The 19,655-nt window shown below is 41.9% G+C and overlaps 1 protein-coding gene across 5 annotated transcripts; it reads right to left on the bottom strand.

The window, feature by feature from the left end:
* Positions 1-13,931, bottom strand: LOC103554704 (leukocyte immunoglobulin-like receptor subfamily A member 5). Of its 5 annotated transcripts, none has more exons than XM_008525873.2 (10): positions 13,715-13,931; positions 13,167-13,202; positions 12,688-12,972; positions 12,237-12,539; positions 10,300-10,416; positions 2,708-2,750; positions 2,570-2,622; positions 2,303-2,355; positions 615-761; positions 1-536 (listed from the first exon to the last, which is right to left on the bottom strand). In XM_008525873.2, exons 1-10 carry the CDS (start codon positions 13,728-13,730, stop codon positions 390-392), a joined length of 1,200 nt encoding a protein of 399 aa, XP_008524095.1. In that variant the 5' UTR covers positions 13,731-13,931; the 3' UTR covers positions 1-389. The 5 variants fall into 5 exon arrangements, with proteins under 5 accessions (XP_008524095.1, XP_070414602.1, XP_008524093.1 ...); XM_070558501.1 differs by having other exon boundaries at positions 2,585-2,622; positions 13,715-13,922; XM_008525871.2 differs by having other exon boundaries at positions 13,363-13,902.
* Positions 13,932-19,655: the final 5,724 nt, after the last annotated feature.

Below are 19,655 nucleotides of genomic sequence, written 5' to 3'. Positions count from 1 at the left end.
TTTCTAATAATTTCATAGAGGCATTTAATTTTCTCATTAGATCTTGATATGCAACACTTGCATTACCCTTTAAGTACAAGTATGTGTTGATGTATAGGATTTACATTATCATTTAAGCAAAAGAAAAAGTTATATCTTCATTTGTGCTTGTCTTCTCTCAGTCATTGGTTATTTAGAAGTATATTGCTTTATTTCTAAAAATAGAGAGCTAATATTTATATTCATCTACAGAATTTGGTGACTTCTAAAGTCCAAGGATCTCCTTCTTGCTTACAAAAGGTCCCCAGGCTCCAGTTCATTAGCTTAGTGTCCATGGGGGCAGCCTCACTGCCTTTTGGGGGCCCCGCAGTCTCCCTCCTTGGAGGATGGTGTCTGGGTCCTTCCTGGGGCTAGTGGACGGCCAGAGCTGCGTACACACTGGGCTCTGCTGGGGGACACTCTGATTGGGAGGAAGGAGGTGTGGTTGACTCCTGTCCAAGATTCAAACTGTTCAGCTGGGCGTAGGTCACATCCTGGGAGTCTTCTGATGCAGCAGCCTGGAAAGGGGTAGAGTGAGAGTCAGGGATGTGACTGGGTGGGGAGAACTCAGGCCTCCAGGAATGGAAAGGACTCACCTGACTGTCCCCTTCCTCTTGTCTGTCCTTCGTGTCCAGCAATCTCTCTGACGAGGGGGAAGGCAGGGTGTCCACAGGCCTCCTGAGACTCGAATGGTTCACTTGGGCATGTATCACTCCCTGGGGGTCTTCATTGTCAGGGCTATGCTGAGGGGAGACAGTGAGGAGGTGAACTCCTCTCCTTGCTTCCACATTTGTCCCTCTTCAGTTATGTTCCCGCTCAGAAGCCAGAGAGTTGATTTTAAAACATAAATCGGGTCATATGACTCTCTTGTTCAGATGCATTTTCATTTATATTTACAATACTCAGTATAAGACAGAGCCTTGCCAAATAGAGATTCCTAATAAATATTTGCTGACTCACTGAATAAATGAATGAACTGATGTGGGGTAAAGTACAAGTCTTAAAGGACATTCATTTAGGATTTGATTCATTCACTTCACTCCATATACATATACATATGTACATATACAGTAAATATAAACATACATAAATATAAATAAAGAAATACATATAGAGAGAGAGACAGAGAGAGAATCAAGGCACTTGCCAGAGGCCAAGAAGCAGACAGATAACAGTCCTGCCCTCAAGGAGTTCATGGTCACCAGGGTTGGGAACAGACTATAAACCAGGAAACAAGGTACTTTGGGGTGGTGATAAGTGTTAGGAAGAAAGTGAAATAGAGACGCAGTAGAGAGTAAGTGAACTACTTGGTTAGGACAGTGTTTCTCCACTCAGAAGTAACAGCATCTTGGCCAGATGACTGTCTGCCTTTGGGGCTGTCCTGTGAAGTGTCAGATGTTTAGCAGCATCCCTGGCCACTCGAGGACATTGGCACCCCACTCTCCCAGCTGTGACAACAAAATGCCCCTAAACATTGGTGTTGGCATAAGGGAGAGGGAAGAATAGAGAAAGACTTCTGGATTTTTTTTTCAGGAAGTGAACATTGAGGGAGAAACAACTTTTTGGGGAAATTTAAGAGTTGTGTGTGTGACATTGACATGCCTGCTGGATGAACAGGTCATTGGATATATGAGGCTAGTGCTCTGGCACGAGGTCAGGGCTGGAAATAATCACGGAATCATGAGCAGAGAGATAGTCCAACTATGCCTGGGATTAATTAAATGTGACCACATAAAATTGTCTCACGGTGAGGTTAACAAAATGGCTGGATGGGATTCCTGTGACAGTAGAAGCAGAACGCCAACCATTACACCCAAGACATGTTATTGTGCAGTTCCACCACATCTAAATCCACTAGACGGGGGGATAGAGTAAGGAGAGCAAAAGGAAGGCAGAGGGTCCTAGTGCAGGGATTGGCTAGTTTATAGGGGATCTTTGTGTGAATAATAAAAGGCACACCTCTCAGATCCCACCAGTAGGGTCTCAAACCCACAATCCCTGTTGTGCAGTGCACAAACTGTACAACCATCCCTGGAAGAACTACCTTTATAAGACACAGACAATGAACAATTAAAAGACCCAAATGAGGAGACCAAGAAGGAGAAGCCCACATGGAATCAGAAAAACTCCACTGAGAAGTCTCCCAGCAGCCTGCATGTATCATCTTTCAAGAGGAAGTGTGAGGTCAGATGCTGCTGAGTGATAGGAGGAGGGAGAAGTAGCCAGGGGATTCAGATTATTGACTAGACTGTGCTGAGTGCCCTGCACAGGAGAGGGGGCTTACCACACTGTCCACCTCTTTGTCCTCCTCAGGCTGGCAATCTCTCACGGCAGTATCTAGAGAATGAGAAGATTCTACCTCAAGCTAAGTTTCCTGAAATCCTGCAGTCCCACACACCCCTCCCATCCTTAGGTGGGGAAACTGAGGCCCAGCAAGGGGCAGAGATGTGTCTGGGATCACACATATTTGGAATTTTTCATACTTCTCCAACCCCTAAGCCAAGAACCCTTCCCAATCAACCCGCCTGCCACCATCTCCCATCAGCACCACCTCCTCCCCAGTTACACTGGTTCTTCTGCTGGACATGAGCCCTGGAGCTGGAGCTGAGGGAAGGAAAACAGAAGCATTAGGTGGTGGTGAAGGAGCTGCAGGCAGAGTGGGAGATCAGGATCGTTGGGGAGAAATTACCTTTTCTGTGAGGCTCTGGTCTTAGCTCCAGGATCTGGAGTACCTGCACAAAGTTAGAAATCAACATCTAAATTACCCAGGACCTGGCCCCCAGGGCTACATTGATCTCATAGGATCTGAGCCCTGACAACTTTAAACTCCACACTCTCAACCATTTGGAATTCAACAGAAACAAGGCTAATCTGTAACATGCAAAACTTGTACAGATAATTTAAATAATTTTTTTATAAAACAGAAACAACATTTTTAAGTCTGAGCATGTTCTTATTAAGTCCCTTCATTCTCAATGTCTTCATAATATTTATTTTTACACACAAATTTATGAGAACCATCCTTTATTCCCACATCAATTTGACCTACATTCCTGGTTTGGTAACAGTTTGGCAATAGAAGTAGAAATAGACATAGAGACAGAGATGGAGATGGAGATAGAGAGAAAGTCTTGAGGGGGAGAGAGAGAAGAGATGTCTATTATATGCATATCTGTGCACACACATATTAACACATGCACACAAAAATAGGTAAAGAGAGAGACACACAGAAGTAGATAGATGATGATAGATAGAGAGATAGAGAGATAGATAGATAGATAGATAGATAGATAGATAGATAGATAGATAGATATAGCATGTGTGTGTGGTGATGGATGATAAATAGTCTTTGGATGGTGAATATGATTCAATCTACACAGAAATCAAAATATATAATGATGTACACTTTTTTTTTTTTAAAGATTGGCACCTGAGCTAACAACTGTTGCCGATCTTCTTTTTTTTTTCTTTTTCTGCTTTATCTCCCCAAACCCCCCGTACATAGTTGTATATTCTAGTTGCAGGTCCTTCCAGTTGTGGAATGTGGGATGCCACCTCAAGGTGGCCTGAACAGTGGTGCCATGTCCTCGCCCAGGATCCAAACCCTGGGCAGCCACAGCAGAGTGTGCGAACTCAACCACTCGGCCACGGAGCCGGCCCCCTGATGTACACTTTAAATTTGTATGTTATAAACCAATGTTACCACAATAAAAAAAAATTATTGATTAATTAAAAGAAAGATAGCTAGAGATAGATATATAGAAAGATAGATGATACAAGACTAGACAAATATTTTTCTGATATGATGCACCATCACCCCTAGATACACCAGCATGTGCCTCCCATAAACTGAACACCAGTCTACATAACCCTAAAACTCCCAATCAGGATGTCTACATTGATGCAACACTTTCACCAAATCCTCACTCCCAATTCACGTTCCACCAACTGCCTAACAGTATCTTCTTTTCCCTTTTGGCCCAGGGTTCCACTCAGGAATAGATGTCACCCTCATATGCCCTGTGTCATCAGCCTCCTGCAATCTGAAGAACTCCTCAGTGTTTCTCTGTCCCTCATCCCCTTGACCGTCTTCAGGAATAAAGGAGTTGCATTCCATAGGATGACCCTCAATCTGGTTCCACCCAATGTCTACTTATAAGAAGACTGAGGTCATGCATTCCTGGATGCACATCCCACAAATGAGATTGTGGTCATGTCCCTCAACATCAAGGGCTCAGGATGTCCTCCTATCCTGTCCCTAGTGGTATTCCCTCTGATCACCTGGTCAAGCAGGTATCTGTCAGGTTTCTCATGCTGAGGTCCCAAATTTTCCCTTGGAGTTTGGGGATAAATATTTGAGTATTCATCCACTATCATGGCCCTCTTCAACCATGCAACTGTCATTCTTATTACATCCATTGATTACTCTAACCTGATCATGCACCATGCTGGTAACTAAATAATCATGGTCTCTTTTAATTACTCCAGCCTTGATTAGTTGGCATTCTACTCTAACGTTTTCCCGTGTATTAATTTATTAGTTATTCATTTACAAATATGACTATGAATTATTGGCTTTCTGTTCTAGTCAATGCATTTTAATCCAATACTCACATTCTTTACATGGATGTTTTGATTATCCTAGATTTTTTCCAAAAGTTTCTTCTGGCTGGCTCCTGTGTCATTCTGACTTGTCTCCACCATTCATTTTTGAGAGCTTTTGCACTTTCTGGCAACAATAAGATGCTCCAGCATCCTCTAGGGCTCCCCTGTCTCAACCTGGAATAAAGAATTTCTGTATCCTACAACTTACTGAATTTATTATTTCTTATCATTTTTTTGCAAATTCTTTGGGGCTTTATGTATATAAAATCATGTCATGTGCAAATAGTGACAGTTTTACTTCTTCTTTTCCAGTTTTGATCCCTTTTATTTCTTTTTCTTGTCTAATTGCTCTGGATAGGACATCTAATACCAGGTTAAATAAAAGAAGCAAAAGTAGGCATCCTTGTCTGCTTCCTATTCTTAGAGGGGTAGCTTTCAGTTTTTCATCATTGAGTGTGATATTAGGTGTGGGTTTGTTATATTTGGCCTTTATTGTGCTGAGGTCTTTTCCTTCTATACCCATTTTATTGAGAGTTTTTAATATAAATGGATGCTGTGTCTTGTCACATATGGAGATGATCATGTTGCATATTGAGAGGATCATGTGATATTTATTCTTGATTTTGTTAATATGGTGTACAAAATTGATTGATTTGTGGATGTTGAACCATCCTTGCATGTCTGGAATAAATCCCATTGGATCATGGTGTGTGATCCTTTTAACGTCTTGTTGTATTCAATTTGCTAATATTTTGTGGAGGATTTTTGCACCTACATTCATCAGTGATATTGGCCTGTAATTTCCTTTTTTTGTGTTGTCCTTGCCTGATTTTGGTATCAGGGTCATTTTGGCCTTGTAAAATGACTTATGAAGTGTCCCCTCCTCTTCAATTTTTGGAAGAATGAGAAGCATAGGTATTAAATCTTTAAATGTGTGGTAGAATTCAGTGGGGAAGCTGTCTGGTCCTGTACTTTTGCTTTTTGGAAGGTTTTTGATTACTGTTTTGATCTCCTTATTAGTGATCAACTATTCAAATTCTCTATTTATTCTTGATTCAGTTTTGGAAGGTTCTATGATTCTAAGAACTTATCTATTTCTTTTAGATTATCCAATTTGGTGACATTAGCTTTTCATAGTATTCTCTTATAGTCCTGCGTATTTCTGTGGTGTTCATCATAATTTCTCCTCTTTCATTTCTGATTTTATTTATTTGGACTTTCTCTCTTTTTTTCTTGGTGAGACTAGCTAAAAGTATGTCAATTTTGCTTATTTTTTCAAAAAAACAGCTCTTAGTTTCATTGATCTTTTCTATAGTGTTTTTAGTCTCTATTTTGTTTATTTCTGCTCTGATTTTTAGTATTTCTTTTCTTCTACTGATTTGGGGCTTTGTCTGTTCTTTCTTCTAGTTCCTATAGGTGTATTCTTAGATTGCGTATTTGAGATTTTTCTTTTTTCTTGAGGTAGGCCAGTATTGCTATAAACGTCCCTCTTCGTACTGCTTTTGCTGTATGGCACAAATTTTGGTATGCTGTATTTTCATTTTCATTTGTCTCCAGGTATTTTTTAAAATTTTTCCTTTGATTTCTTCATTGGCCCAATAGTTGTTCAGTAGCATTTTATTTAATCTCCACATATTTACGATTTTTCCAGTTTTCTTCTTGTACTTGATTTCCAGTTTCATCTCATCGCCATCAGAAAAGATGCTTGGTATCATTTCAGTCTTCTTAAATTTATTGAGACTTGTTTTGTGGCCTTATATATTATCTATCCCAGAGAATATTCCATGTGCTTTCTAAAAGAATGTATATCCTACGGTTTGGGGATGAAATGTTCGGATATATCTATGAAGTGTATCTGGTCTAATGAGTCATTTAATGTCGTTGTTTCATTATCAATCTTCTGTTTGGATGATCTATTCATTGGTGTAAGTGGAGTGTTAAAGCCCCGTAGTGTTATTGTGTTACTGTCCATTTTTCCTTTTGTGTCTGTTAATAATTGCTTTATATATTTAAGTGTTCCTATGTTGGGCATATCAATATTTACAATTTTTATGTCCTCTTGTTGGATTCTTCCCTTTATCATTATGTAGTTCACTTCTTTGTCTCTTGTTATAGTTTTCATTTTAAAGTCTATTTTGTCTGACATAAGTATTGCTACCTCAGCATTCTTTTCATTTCCACTTCATAGAATATCTTTTTCCATCCCTTCGCTTTTAGTTTGTGAGTGTCTTTAGGTCTGAAGTGTGTCTTCTGTATGCAACATATATATGGGTCTTGATTTTTCATCCACTCTAGGTCTTTTGATTAGAGCATTTAGTCCATTTACATTTAAAGTAACTATTGATGAGTACATACATATTGCCATTTTGTTCCTTTTTTCTGGAAGATTTTGTGGTTTGGGTTCCTTTCTCTTCATTTTTTGTGTATTTACTGCAGGGTTTTGGCTTGTGAGTACCATAAGTTTCACATATAAAAACCTATGTAAATAGCAATCTATATTAAGTAGATGGTCTCTTAAGTTTGAGCTCTATTCCACCCCCCAACATTTTTCATTTTTTATTTCAAATTTTACCTGTTATATTTTTGTGTATCCTTTGATCTCTTAACATAGATACAGGTGGTTTTAATACTTTTGTCTTTTGACCTTCATACTAGCTTTATAGCTGGTTGATCCACTACCTTGCCTGTATATTTACTTTTACCAGTGATTTTTTTTTCCTCAGTACAGTAAAGTTACCGGGCACAAAATTAACATGCAAAAATCAGTTGCATTTATGCATGCTAACAATGAAACAGCAGAAAGAGAAATCAAGAATACAATACAATTTACAATTGCAACCAAGAAATGAATTATCTAGGAATAAATTTAACCAAAGAGATGAGAGACCTGTACACTGAAAACTATCAAACATTGGTGAAAGAAATCAAAGAAGACACAAGGAATAGAAAGCTATCCTATGCTTATGGATAGGAAGAATTAAAATAGTTAAAATGTCCACACTTTCTTAAGCAATCTACAGATTCAACACAATCCCTATCAAAGTCCCAATGACATTTTTCAACAGAAATAGAATAAATAATCCTAAAAGTTATGTGGAATAAAAAATGTCCCCAAATAGTCAAAACAATCCTAAGTATAATTTAATATTGATTTGTATAATTGCTATACCCAAAGCTATAGTAATCAAAATAGCATGATAGCAGCACAAAAATAGATACATAGATCAATGGGAAAGAATCAAGAGCCCAGAAATAAAACCACACACCTATGAACAGCTAATTTTTGACAAAGGGGTCGAGAACATTCAATAGAAAAAGAAAAATCTCTTCAATAAATGTTGTTGGGAAAACTTGACAATCACATACAAAAGAATGAAAGTTGACCATTACTTTACACCAAATACAAAAACTAATTCCAAATGGATTAAAGAGTTGACTGCAAGACCAGAATACATAAAGCTCCTAGAAGAAAACTCAGACATCAACGGTAGGACTATCTTTTTGAATACAATGTCTTCCCAGGCAAGGGAAACAAAATAAAACATAAACAAGTGGGACCACAGCAGACTAAAAACTTCTGCATGGCAAAAGAAACCATCAATAAAAACAATGTAACAATTTGGAGAAGATATTTGCAAATTGTATGTCCAATAAGGGGCTAATATCCAAAATGTACACAGAACTCATACAACGTAACACCAAAACTTCTAAATAACCCAAAAATAAGCAGAGGATATGAACAGACATTTTTCCAAAGAAAATATATGAGATGGCCAACAGAAACCTGAAAAGGTGTTAAACATCACTAATTATTAGGAAAATGCAAATAAAAACTACAATGAGATTTCACCTCAGATCCATCAGAATGACGATAATTAACAAGACAAGAAATAATATCTGTTGGAGACAATGTGGAGAAAAGGGAACCTTCACACACTGCTGGTGGGAATGCAAACTGATGCAGCCACTATGGAAAACAATATGGAGATTCTTCAAAAAAATTAAGAATAGAGGGGCTGGCCCAGTGGTATTAAATTGGCACACTCTGCTTCAGTGGCCCGGGTTTCAGGGGTTCGGATCCTGTGCGCAGACCTACACACAGCTCATGAAACCATGCTGTGGCGGCATCTCTCATACAAAATAGAGGAAGATTAGCACAGATGTTAGCTCAGGGGCAATCTTCCTCATAATAACTAACTAACTCAATAAATAAATATAAAGTAAAATTGAGAATAGAACTACCATATGATCCAGCTAGACCACTTCTGAGTATTTATCCAAAGAACACAAAAACACCAATTCAAAAAGATATATGTGCCCTTATGTTCATTGCAGCATTATTCACAATAGTCAAGACTTGGAAACAATCTAAGTGTCCATAAATGGATGAATGGATAAAGAAGAAGTGGTATATATATAAATATATGTATGTATGTATTTATATATATATATACACACACACACACACAATGGAATTCTACTGAGCCATTAAAAAGATGAAATCTCTCACTTGCAGCAACATTGATAAAACTTGACAGCATTATGCTAAACCAAATAAGTCAGGCAGAGAAAACAAAATACCATGTGATTTCAATCATATGTGGAAGACAAAAACAGCATCAACAAACACATAAACACAGAGAAGAGATTGGTGGTTACCAGAGAGAAAGGGAGGAGGGAAAAGGGTTACCAGAGAGGAAGGAGGGAGGGAAGAGAGTGAAAGAGGTAATGGGGCACATGTGTGTGTTGACAGATGGCAATCAAGACTTTAGGTGGTGAACATGATATAGTCATCAAAGAAATTGAAATATAATGTCATACACTGGAAATTTATATAATGTTATAGACCAATGTTACCTAAATAAATAAATGAATAAGAATTTATCCAATGAGCCCTAATTCCTTTTAACAGAGGATGGTGTTTAGAAACCAAGATTTGGATGATTGGTTTGCTTAGTGCTACTGGGCTGTCATTGTGTCTATGTCTTATGAGTGGTCACAGCTGAGACATACTTGTTCATACATATGCACACAGACAGACAACAAACACATATGCCTCTAACTAATTCTATGTAAATTTATATAGATAGATATAGATATAGATGGTATAGATATAGATATATAGTTCTTTTTTAACAAAGTCATACTGTCATTTCCAATGCCAATAGGACACCTCACAGTTTCTTCTAGCCAACTGCCTTTGCACGTTTATAAATCCCTTCACAGACACTGAGTAACTTGGCTTCATTCATTCCCAATATATTTACATATTTGCTCACAGCAACTAATCTCCCAACCACTTCCACATTCTCCCCAACTCCTCAGCACTGCTCTTGGCTGCAGGATGATGATGACGCCTTCACGTGGCTCCCCAGCCCCATCGCCAAGATGATCCTTCAGGCGCTGGGTACACATATGCTACCTCCACACAGGACCCCTGCCCTCACAGTCACTCTTCCTGGGAATCCTAGATCTCTGTCCTATAAGATTATAGAGTGGAAGTTGCAACGAAAGAGCTTGTAGAAATCTAGAATAATTTGGATAATTTTTTAAACTGAACATTTTTTTCTGTCTTTTTGGTGCCATATTTAGGCTGGTGTCCTAAGGAGCCACTTCAAAGGTCTTTAGAGTAAGGTCTCACCTCTAGGTAGACCAGATCTCCCATCTTCTACTCACCTGACTTGCTGCATTTGTTCTGGCGCAATTGTCGGACAAGGAGGAAGAGGAGGAGAGAAAGCAGCAATACACAGGCTACTGACACCCCAATCAGAACTTTCTGGTAGCTTTCAAGACCTTGGGAAGAAATGATGTCATGGATGAACCGATGATGCCACTTATTTGAGCACTTACTGTGTCCCAGGTACATGTTGGGGTCTGCGAATTTAGCACATCTAACCCTCACAACAATCAGGCAACATGGGCATTCCAACCCCAATTCCATCCATTTACAGATGAGAAGCTGGGACTTAGAGAAATTAATCACTTACCCTAGGTCAACAGCCAGGAAGTTTCAGAGCTGAGATTTGAACCCAGGACTCTGGGTTCCCTTGTGGTCTCCTCATGCTGCCCACCCCACTGCAGACTCCAGCTTCAGTCTTTGGTGCTCCTTACCTGATTTGAACAGCCTGTCCACTTGTCCCTGTATGGCTCAGCCCTCTCCTTTAGCTAGAGCTGAATGCACCTCCTCACTGTCACTCCCATACACCAACCCATTAGGGGCTTTGGGGATCCTAACAGTGAGTGCTCAGAGCAGAGGTTTGCGTGGGATGGACGCTGTGCTCTCCCCAATCTCCAAGTCCAAACAAGATCCAACCTCTGTCCTTCATACCCCACACACACATGCAAAGCCTGCCTCAACTTTTTGGTGTGTGTATCTCAGAAGGCACAGTGAGGATGGATCTGCCATTTCCTGACACTGGAGGGGCCCATCCCTTGAGAAGTACTTTCACTTCTGTGGTCTTACCCAAGTCTCTTAGCAAACCTGTGATGGAGATGGTAGGAGATACATTTCACAGACAGTGAAACAGAAACTCAGAGAGAGAATGTGACTTGTCCACAGTCCCAGCGCCAGGAAGTGATAGGGCAGGAATTTACACCCCATAGAGCCTGACCTCAAAACCCTAATTATTTTTAATTGGTTTTAATTTGTTTTCCTTCCATAAGACAAGGCTGAGACCACAGGACTAGTAGGAAAGTGCTTGGGACATCACTAGTGTTATCGCTCTGTTCTTCCCTGCTGCCCTGACAACTCAACGTTGTCCATCCTTCAGTTCTGCAGACCTGGGACAGCATCCCTGTAGGGTCAGAACTGAGATGCCCTTTAACATATGAGCCAGGATTCCTCTATTACACCTGGAGAAACTGAGGCCCAGGTGAAAAGAAGATGTTCAAAATCACCACCTCAGGGAGCACTGAGAGCCCCACAGTGGACTTCGCCCAATTGTCATAAACCAAGGATGGGGAATTGAAGGGCAGAAGCTGCTGTGCTCCTTACTTCAGCTGGATGAGGCCCCCTTGGCTGGGCCACCAACATCTCCTTCTGCCATGACCACCCCATCCTTCATCTGTCCAGCCTCAGAGACCCTGGAGCCCTGTGCTCCCTCCAGCATCTTGCCCTGACTCCCAGCTCCCCTGGAACACAAGCCTGTTCTTGAGTATCTGAGGGGGCATTACATCCTCTGAGAGACTCTCAGAACTGCCCTGATGTGGTCTGTGCTCCCGCTGAGCAAAGGGGCCTCAGTGACTCACCAGCTGTCAGGCTTTGTTCAGTGGGTGAGGGACTGGGATCCACAGAGGTTCATGGGAAAAGGACAAGGGGAGAGTGAGAGGCTGGAGGTTCCCCAGAGACTCCATCTCTGCTCACTCCCCTCTCCTAAATCTGTCCTATCCTCTCCCGAGGCAGTCCCTCGACCCACCTGGAGAATTATGGTGATAGAAACATGGGAAGGGGCATGGGTGAGAGGGCCCTATCGTCTCCCATTTATCTGAGAGTGGACACCTCTGGAAGACCCTCCCTTGGAGCCCCTCATTCTCATTCTGGACTGGGGCTCTCACAGGCAGGGCTGTGAGCTGATCTTAGGGGCACAGAGAGGACAGGGTTGGGACTTCCTTACCTGAGACCAGGAGCTCCACAGGGTCACTGGGGTGTGACCACCACTCGGGGGAGTTCCTGTAATAGCCATAGCATCTGAAAATCCACTTGTGACTGGGGGTCATGGGCCCCACACTGAACAGGGCCTGGAAATGCCCATTGGGATGTCGCTGTGAGTCCAGAGTGCAGGAGGGCTTGTGTTCTCCTTCCTTGGTCAGAACAAACCTGCCAAATCCCAGCTGTGAGACACACTGGAGGGTGACGTTCCCTCCTGAGGTCACCACAGGGCTCTGCAGGGCTGAGAGGGTGGGATTTTCATAGACTCCTAGGAGAGGAGCAGGAAGTGTGTTAAATGGGGCTCACAACTCCCGCATATACCTCAGGGCTGGGCAGTCAGAGGGGACACACCCCTGAGAGCGGACTCCCTTCCTGAGGACAGAGCCTGAGGCTGGGACCCCTGAGTGTCCTCTCACCTGTCACCACCAGCTCCAGGGGGTCACTGCGCTCTGACCAGCCAGTGGGGCTGAGATAGTAACACTGATATCTCCCTGCATATGTCTCTGTCATGTGTAAAATGGAGAACTTGGCCTTGTCCCCTGATACCAGTGGGCTCTGTTTGCCCCAGAACTCTGGGCTTCCTGCTTTTTCCAGACGGTACTCCTGGGCCCCCGGGATCCCCTGACACCAGACGGACATGGGCGTGCCCCGGGGGATCACAGAACCTGGCTCAGCCCAGATGGTGGGTTTGGGGAGGGTCCCTGGAAGGAAATCAGAGACTGAGTCACAAGACATTCCTCACTCCCAGTTCCCCAGCTCTCAGCCCCAGGACCCTCCAGACGTCCTCCATCCCTTAACCCACAACTGCTGTTCTTCATCCCCGGCTGCCTGGGGTGGTCCCTTGTCCCCAATGAGGAGGTGGGGCCCAGCCTAGGATATGTGGGAACAAACTCACCTGCCTCCTCTGGGGTTCCCAGGCCCACACTCAGTCCTGGAAGAGAGTTCCCTGTGAGTGATTTGCCCCTGAAGCTGAGCAGAACCCTCCTCCCCATGAGCCTCTTGAGTCCTTTGGCCTCCTGACAGACCAACGCCTGGCTAGGGGCAGGGTCCCACCCAGACTAGGGCTTCCTCTACCCCTCCTCAAATCTCACCGAGGTAGAGTAGAGCCGTGAGGGTGGGGGTCATGTCATGCACTCCCTCTGGCCCTGGCTATGCTGGTGGAGGAGACAACTGTGTCCAGCAAGACAGACGGATGCACAGGCTGTGGCAACTCAGAGGCTGGTCGTTCTTGTCACAAAACCGTTACATCAGCAGCCCCACAGGAAGGGGAACTGCCTCTTCTCAAGAGCCTGACTCTTGTTTACAGATCAGAGCAGCAAATCGTACCAGAAATGCCCCTTCCAGGTGAGGGAGAGCCAGGGCACATACTTCCCTCTCTGAGCCTCCCTTTGAGTGTCCTTCATCCTCAGCCCATCCATCAGCACATCCTTGTGGGGTCCTCACCAGGGAGAGTAGTCATCCAGGCCCTGGAGATGATTCAGGGAAGATGCAGGTTCCCGATGCACGGCAAAGCTCAGATCAGCAGAGACACACACTCAACATCTAACTGTACAGTTAGGTCGAGGTCATTGGGACAATGAGCACAAAGGAGAAATACAGCAAAATAAGGGAAGGAAACATTCCTCCTCTCCTGGCCTCAGAGTGTGGGTTTACTTTCTATCACAGCCTCCGCCCTCCAGCCCCACGGATCCACGGATTTTCCTTTTTCTTGCAACAGCATCCACCCCCATCTCTCTTAGAACAAATCTCTGAGTCATCCCTGACTCCTCAGTACCCCTCGTTCCCTAGAGCAGAGCTCTGCTCCTCATCCTGGGGTCCGGCTTATAAGCTTCAGGGGACATTTTTTGGATTAGAGCTCCAATTTCAAAAAGAAAGATGACTTTTTAAAAATATTCATCCATCATCTACTGACTGTGTGACCTTGGCAATAGCACACTCTCTATTTCCTTGCCTGCTTCCCTGTTTAAATCATGTTTTCACAAACCGCACTCCTCAGAGCAGCTGTGGGTGTCAGTAGTTCCTAGTTCATGAGAGGGAATCAGTCACTGGTAATTTTCAGAACAGGTTAAGACACGATGGATTTGGGATATGAGAGGATCATGATGGCGGACTCCACAGTCAAGGTGGATGTTTGTTGATGCGTTCAAGATCAAGAGACCTAGTCTGCTCTGAATACGAATAAAGGTGACTTGTCATAATTCCGAAATATGTAGAAATAGTCATATACAGGAAAAGAGAAGTGAAATTTTCTAAAATATATAGGAAGCCACAAGACAGAACAGAGAACAAAGCTGAGTAGCTGCCTGAGCCCAGGACCATCAAGGGGTCATAGAGTGAAGGTTTCCAGCAGTGTGGACAGGAGAGGCACCCCAGCATCCTCACAGGAAGGGAGGGGTCAGGGCTCCAGTGAAGGCTGGATGCTGTGGTGCCTTCCTCCTTGCAGTGGTGAACAAGCACAGGAATATGTCTGCTCACTGACTAGGCCCATGGTCTGCCCTGAGTCACTTCCTCTATGTGAGTGTGAAACAGATTCCCTGCAGTGTTTTCTAACATGAGCGTGTGTCCCACATGTGAGCATGAGGCCACCATGGGGCCATCCCTGCCTCACACAACCATGAGCAGATGTTAAATTTGAGAAAGTGGACATCATGGGGCAGGAACAGCTGCAACAGTCCATCCTCGTCAGCCTGACATCCAGGACTTCCCTGGGGATCATCCTTGAAGGAAGATCAGGTGTGTGAGGGGAGAGTGTCCAACAAGAATGGACATCAAAGCGTAATTCTAATAATGATAAGCAGTGTTATGAACAAAAATCTTAAGGTAATGGGGATTACCATATCCAAGGAAGTAGAGTCAATAGGAAAATATGAGAATAATTTAAAATTCAGCATGTTTAAATATCTGGAGAAATAATGGGGGATATTGAACATTTGAGGCTAGAATATGCACTTGCCACAGAAGAATAGGCAATTATTGAAGTGAATATGAAATTTTAGAGATGAGAAATCCAATAGAATTAACACATTCAAGAAAATCGTTCCATCAATGACAAGACACAGCTGAGGAGCCATTTATGAAAGTGGAATACAATATTGAGGAAATTTGCCAGAATGCAGTGTAGAGATCCCAGAAATGAAAATTCAAGATAATTGGAGAGTGGAATAACGAGGGCCTATGTCACATCTACTGTAAGTGTCAGAAGGAAAGAAATTAGAATGATGTCTAGCAACAACTCAAGAGATAAAGAATTGAACATTTTCCAGAGATGAAGAAAGATCAACCAAGAGATAGGTTGCATATATTTTAAAATGATATCTGTATCTTGACCTTTCATGGTAAATTAAGAAAATGAACATGCATTTGAGAGGATAAGAAGAACTTTTCCAATGCCACCCTCTCCCTAGGTGGCACAGTGTAAGCTGAACTAGCCAACATCAAAAGGGAGAGAGGTGAGTGAGCGCCTGGCTTCCCCAGCTGTGTGGGACTCTGCTGGAGTAACCTATTCCTCTCAAGCAGAACCCAGAGTATTTTGGTTTCTGCTTCCGTGGAACAGCTTTCTCCATCCCTTTACTTTGAGCCCATGTGTATCATTAAGGCTGAAGTGAGTGTCTTGTGGGCAGCATATAGGTGAGTCTTGGTTTTTTTTATCCAACCAGCCACCCTGTGCCTTTTGATTGTTGAGTTCAACCCATTTACATTTAGAGTGATTATTGATATGTAGGAACTTACTAATGGCATCTTGTTAGTTGGCTCCTGATAGTTTTGATTTTCTATTTTTCCCCCTCTGTTCCTGCCTACCTTTTAAATTGGTGATTTTCCCTTGGCGTGTGCTCTGTTTCCTCATTATAAAATCTTTTGGGAATCTATTCTTGATGTTTGCTTTGTTGTTACTATAAGGCTTACATAAAATATCTCATAGATTTTTGGAATATCTATTTTAAGCTGATAACGACATGTCTTCAATTGCCTAAGAAGGCTTCACTCTTTTGCTCCCCCTTTTATATTTTTTGATGTCACAATTTATCTCCTTTTATGCTGTATATTTGTTAACAAATTATAGTAGCTGTAGTTCTTTTTAACACTTCTTTCCTTTAATTTTCATAGTATAGCTCGGTGGTTAAAACACCAACCACTATTGAATTGGTGTTTTCAAAATTGGACTGTATATTTTTCACCTTTACCAATGTGTTGATACTTTTGTGTGTTTTCATGTCTCTAATTAGTGTCTTTTAATTTCAGATTGAAGGACTTCTTTCAGCACTTCTCGTAGGGCAGGTTTAGTGGTGACAAACTCCTTCAGCTTTTGTTTGTGTGGAAAAGTCTTTACTTCCGCTCTACATGTGAAGGACAACTTTGCCAGATAGAGTATTTTTGGCTAGCAATTTTTTTCTTTCAACACTTTGAATATGTCATTCCACTCTCTCTTGGCCTACATGGTTTCTGCTGAATAATCCACTGACAGCCTGCCGGGGGTTTCCTTGTAGGTCACAGTCTTTTTCCCTAGCTGCCTGTCAGATTTTCAATTTATCTTTGTTTTGTGACAATTTCATTATAATGTGTCGTAGAAAAGGTGTCTTTGCACTGAGATAATTGGATGATCTATTAGCTTCATGAACCTGGATGTCCAAGTCTCTCCCAAAGTTTGGGAAATTCTCAGCTATTATTTCTTTAAATAAATTTTCTACTCCTCTATCTCCTTTCTTCCAGAAACAAGATTATTCTAATATTTTCCCTTTTGATGAATTCCCATAGATCACACAGGCTTTCTTTTCTCTTTTTATTCTCTTTTCTTTGTTCTCTTGTAACTCTGTTGTTTCAAAATTCCTATGCTCTAACTCACTTACTTTGTTTGCCATCTGCTCTTGTCTACAGCAGATGCTCTGAATTGCATTCTTCAGCTCACCTAATAAATCCTTCAGCTTCGGAGTCTCTGTTTGGTTCTTTTTATGATTTCTATCTCTTTGGTAAAGAACTTATTTGTTCCTGTAATTTTTTCCCTGATACCATCGAGCTGTCTTTGCGAGTTTTCTTGTATCTCACTGAGTTTCGTCAAGCGGCTATTTTGGATTCTTCATCAGCTGTCACAAAATTCAATGCCTTTGAGCTTGGTTGTTAGACAATTATTGACATCCTTTGGTGATGATATACTTCCTTGATGTTTTTGCTTTCCTTATAGGTTTCTGCTGTCGTTTTTGTGTTTGAAGTAGCAGACACCTCCTTCAATCTTTTCTGGTTGCCTTTAGATAGAGTACTGTTTGTTGGTGCTCCAATATCTGGGCTTTCTTCCAATTTTGTGTGGGTACACCTGCTCCACTCTTCTTGCTCTCTCTCATGAGAGAATTCTTGAGCTTTTATGTCTTCTCTTATTCTTACAACTCACCAGGCTGGCTGCTGGACACCTCTCTTTCTTTCCCAGAAGGAGACACTATGGCTCCAGTTTGTAGTTTCTCCCTTGCCCACAGATCCTGGTCTCCTTTTCCGGGAGCACTTCCTTTACCAGACTTTTTCTCATTGCTGTCCTGCGAGGTGCACAAATATCTGCCTCCAGTGTTGGGGAGGCGTGGGTTTAGCACTCTGGGCATCAGGGATGCCTGCAAACCTGGCGAGGAGATCCTTGGGTGGCTTGTGGGCAGACTTCCTGCTGAAGTCCTGACAGTCAGCAGGACCTCATCCCTTTAGTGCCCTTTGATATTCTTATCTGGTACTTTCCCATTCTTCTCCACGCCTTCAGTCAGGGAAGTCCCGCCTCGGTGCTCTAGGTACTGCTGGAAAAAAACAAGCTGCCCCTGCCAAATCATGCACAACTTGGGTAGCTGGACACTCACTTACAGGTTTCTGCCTCCTCCCCGGGAGAAGCTGCCACCACCAGACAGCTTAGCCCTGTGCCGTGTCACCCTGGGTGGGAGCTCTGCTGGAGTTCCTCCCTCTCCACCACCTCCAAACTCATATTCTTCCCTCTGTGATGACAAGCTGGGATGTCTCCTCAGGCAGACTGAACTTCTAAATTCTCTCTCAGCTGTGAGTGCACATGATAGTTCTTATATTTACAAAGCTCTCAAGATGCAATAAAAAAAACTGTTGGAATTAATCAGCAAATTCAATAAAGTGGCTGAATATAAAATCAACACACAGGAACCAGTTGCATTTCTATACACTAATAATTAAACATGTGAAAAATAAAACTATCCCATTCACAATAGCATCAAACAATAAAACATCTAAGAATAAACTTCATCAAGGGAGTTAAAGATCTGACAATGAAAACAACAAGACTTTGTTGAAAGAAATTGAAGAAGATGCAAACAAATGGAAAGATACCCTGTGTTCATGGATTGGGAAAATTAATATTACTAAAGTGGCCATATTACCCAATGCTGTTAAAGAATCAATGCAATCCCTACCAAAATTCCAGTGGCATTCTTCACAGAAACAGAAAAAAACAATCCTAAAATTTGTATGGAACTACAAAAGACCTTGAATAACGAAAACGGTGCTAAGAAAGAAGAGCATAACAAGAGGCATCACGCTTCCTGATTTCAAACTACACTACAAAGCTATGGTAATCAAAACAGTGTGGTGCTGGCACAAAAATAGACATATATGGAACAGAATAGAAAGCCCAAAATTAAACCCCACATGTACAGTCAACTAATATTTAAGAAGAGAGCCAGAAAACCCAATAGGGCAAGGACAGTCTCTTCAACAAATGGTGTTGAGAAAGCTGGATAACCACATTTAGAACATATTTGGATCCTTATTATATACCACTCACAAAAATTAACTCAGAATGGATCAAAGACTTAAACATAAAACCTGATACCATAAAACTCCCAGAAGGAAACATAGGGAAGCAGGTCTTGGCAATTATTTTTTTCAGTGTGACACCAAAGCTCACATCCACAACAGGCACTACATCAAACTTAAGAGCTTCTGCATGGCAAAAGAATCAATCAGTGAAAGAAAAGGAAACCTACAGAATGGGAGAAAAGTGTTTCAAAGAATATGTCACTTAAGGGATTAATATAAAAAATACATAAAGAGTTCATACAACTCAATAACAAAAAGCAAGCAATCTGATTTAAAAGTGGGCAGAGGAACTAAATAAACATTTTCCAAAGAAGAAAGCCAAATGGCCAACAGCTATATGAAGAGGTGTTCAACATCACTAATCATCAGGGAAATGTAAATCAAAACCACAATGAAGTATCGTGTATGAACTCTTTTGTTGATTGCAACATTATTCATAATAGTCAAGGTACAGAATCAACCTAAGTGCTCAACAATGGATACAGAAGACGTGGGACACATATGCCAGAGAATATTATTCAACCATGAGAAAGGAGGATATCCTGCCATTTGCAACAACGTGGATGAATTTCGAGGG

This window comes from Equus przewalskii, chromosome 9 (assembly GCF_037783145.1).
Source record: "Equus przewalskii isolate Varuska chromosome 9, EquPr2, whole genome shotgun sequence".
Lineage (NCBI taxonomy): Eukaryota > Metazoa > Chordata > Mammalia > Perissodactyla > Equidae > Equus > Equus przewalskii.
Note: the sequence above shows the minus strand (reverse complement) of the source record. Positions and strands in the feature narration are given on the sequence as shown.